General features: G+C 31.9%; 1 protein-coding gene across 1 annotated transcript; it reads left to right on the top strand.

Annotated features, from left to right (window-relative positions):
• Nucleotides 1-1168: 1168 nt before the first annotated feature.
• LOC126880798 (uncharacterized) lies at nucleotides 1169-1792 on the top strand. The gene has a single exon (XM_050644860.1). It carries the CDS (start codon nucleotides 1169-1171, stop codon nucleotides 1790-1792), a length of 624 nt encoding a protein of 207 aa, XP_050500817.1.
• The last annotated feature ends 995 nt before the right edge of the window (nucleotides 1793-2787 follow it).

Genomic DNA, 2787 nt, shown 5'->3' with positions numbered 1-2787 from the left:
ATCTCATATTTTTGTTTTTTTTTTAATTTGATGACTAATTTATTGAAAAGTGGCCTCAAAAACGCTAAAATTGGCATTTTAGTCATTTTTAAATGTTTTACGCTTAAGGGCGTAGGCTCAAAATTTCGCGCCAATGTGTTTTAAGTGTTTTCGAATCCTGAGGAAACTAATAAGTATTTTTGAAAAATTTAAAAGCAGAATGAAAGATTACATTATTACCGAGGGCCAGAAGTCCCTTAAAATAACCAACAAGTTTCTTTTGAATGAGATTGAATGAAATTAAAAATCACACTAAATTTTCTCTTTTTTTCACCCATATAACTTAATAAAATAAACATTATAGAAGTTTTCGGGGACTTTCGGCTCTCGGTAATAATGCAATCTTTCATTCTGGGTTTAAATTTTTCAAAAAAGCTCAGGTTTTCTCAGGACTCGAAAAAATGAATGCATTTAAAACACATTGGGTGAATTAAAGTAGGGATTTTTCGAAAAAATCATACTAATAACTTTTATCCTAAAATATCCCAAGTTATTAAAATAAAGTAATTTCGAAGCGAAAAAAGGGATCTTTTATAATTTGTTTAAAATTCGTTTAGTTTCTCTTGGTTTGCCAACTTTAACAAGTTTTTATTATGCTAAATATGCATGTATTAATCTTGATTAAATTTTAAATGAAAAACTGAAACTTCATTGACAAATTGCCCAAATTTCAGCTCTTAATGTTTGTAAATAATGGCGCTAAGTTAAGAAAAATATCTCCAGTTCTGTTAATCGTACAAAATTCTCTTTTTTTTTTAATGTATTTTTCATTACCTTTTAGATGGTGTATTTTGTTTTTTTGTAAAGGTTAAATTATGTGTAAATAAATAATTAATTATTAAATTAAGTAACAAAAAATTAAAAATAAGAAGAAAACTGTGCATTGATAGGTATCAACCCTCCGGCGAGTTGATTGGGGGTGGGTGCCTTCCGCAGTGCAACAGTACTTCTTGTTATAGGTCCAGCAATGCTGTCAGATGCCAAGAGCTAAATTAGTTAGGCAAAAAGTATAGTCATTATTGCAAACAGGTTATATTTTTCTATTTTTGGGTACATTTTAAGTTTTAAGTGAAATAAAAATATATTTTTCTTGCTTTAGGTTGATAAATAAGATTACGCGGTTAGAAAAATGGACGAAGTTAAGGAAATGTGCGCAGATATAATGAAAATGGTTAAAGAGTTGCTACAAGAAAACAAAGAAAATCGTGAAAAAATTAAGAATATAAAGGAAGAAAACCAACAACTACGCAGAGACCTTGAAAAATTGAAAGGCAGACTGGAAGAAATGGAAAATAAACTCGAAAGCAAGGACAAAGAAACAACCAAAAATAATATTGTCATAAGGGGAATAAAAATAGGACAGCCTGATGCGAATAAACAAATAGAACAGCTAATTAAAGAAAAACTCAAGCTAGATATTAAAATAACAAACGTTCAAAATATTTCACTAAGGGAGAACAAACAACTGACAATTGCTACAGTTGCTAACCTAACGGACAAAAAAGCAATATTGCGAGAAAAAAGGCAATTGAAAGGAACACATATCTTTATAGACGAAGACCTAAGTAAGAATGAACGGAAAATACAGAAAATTATACGTGACAGGGCTAACATGGAAAGAAAACAAGGAAACAGAATAAAGATGGGGTACAAAAAGTTGTGGATAAATGGAGCACTGTGGAGATGGAGAAATGAGGGAGAGAAATTGGAACGAAACGAGCATACAAGCGCAAGTCCAAATCCAAAAAACTGATGACTGAAATAACTGAATTGGAAAATATGGAAACAACCGCAAGAAAAAGGAAAACGAGCACACAAGAAGATAAGATAAAGTTAGACAATAAGAAACGGAAGAGAATAAATAAAAGAAAAAGAAAAATTGGATCTTGGAACGTGAGGACACTACTAGAATCAGGAAAAATGCAGGAAATGGCAAATGAGCTACAAAGATACAAAGTAGATATTGCTGGATTACAGGAAGTCAGATGGGGAGGACAAGGCAAAATAGAAAAAAGTGATTATACAATATGGTATGCAGGAAAGGATAAACAAGGGCAAGGAGGGACAGCATTTTACATCAGAAGAAAATTAAGAAAGGAAGTCTTAGAATTTAAAGCAGTCGATGACAGAATATCTTATATAAGAATAGATTATAAGCCGCAAAAACTATCTATAATTAACGTTTATGCACCCACCGAAAATAGTGATGAAATAACCAAACAAGACTTTTACGAGAAATTGGAAGTGACAGGTGATCAAGTGCCAAAACAGGATATACTAATTATCCTAGGGGATTTTGATTCACAGGTTCAAAGAGAAAGTTATAATCAAGAAGTGGCAGACACACATACATTACATGACAAAACCAACGACAACGGGGATAGATTATGTGGCATAGCAGCAGCACTAGAAATGGAAATAAGTAGCACCAAATATCAGCATAAAGATGTACACAAAATAACATGGTTAAGACCTGGAACTAATACCGGAAACCAAATCGATCACATTCTGATCAATAAAAAACAAGCGAAGTCAATAAATGATGTACGATCATATAGAGGAGCGAACATAGACTCCGACCACTTCCTGGTGATTGCAAAATGCAAAATTAGGGCAAAACCAAAAGAAACAAGAGTAGCGAAAAAGAAATGGAACATACAAAAACTGGAGGAGGATGAAATAAAAGATAGATACAAAGAAGAACTTAAAAGAAGAATACAACACGAAGAACAAAAAATATAAGAACAA

Source organism: Diabrotica virgifera, chromosome 2 (genome assembly GCF_917563875.1).
Source record: "Diabrotica virgifera virgifera chromosome 2, PGI_DIABVI_V3a".
NCBI lineage: Eukaryota > Metazoa > Arthropoda > Insecta > Coleoptera > Chrysomelidae > Diabrotica > Diabrotica virgifera.
The sequence above is the reverse complement of the archived record's forward strand: the minus strand, read 5'-3'. Positions and strand labels throughout refer to the sequence as shown.

Excerpts from the sequence above, each read along its gene's own strand:
- LOC126880798 (XM_050644860.1), top strand. The coding sequence starts at position 1,169 with ATGGACGAAGTTAAGGAAATGTGCGCAGATATAATGAAAATGGTTAAA.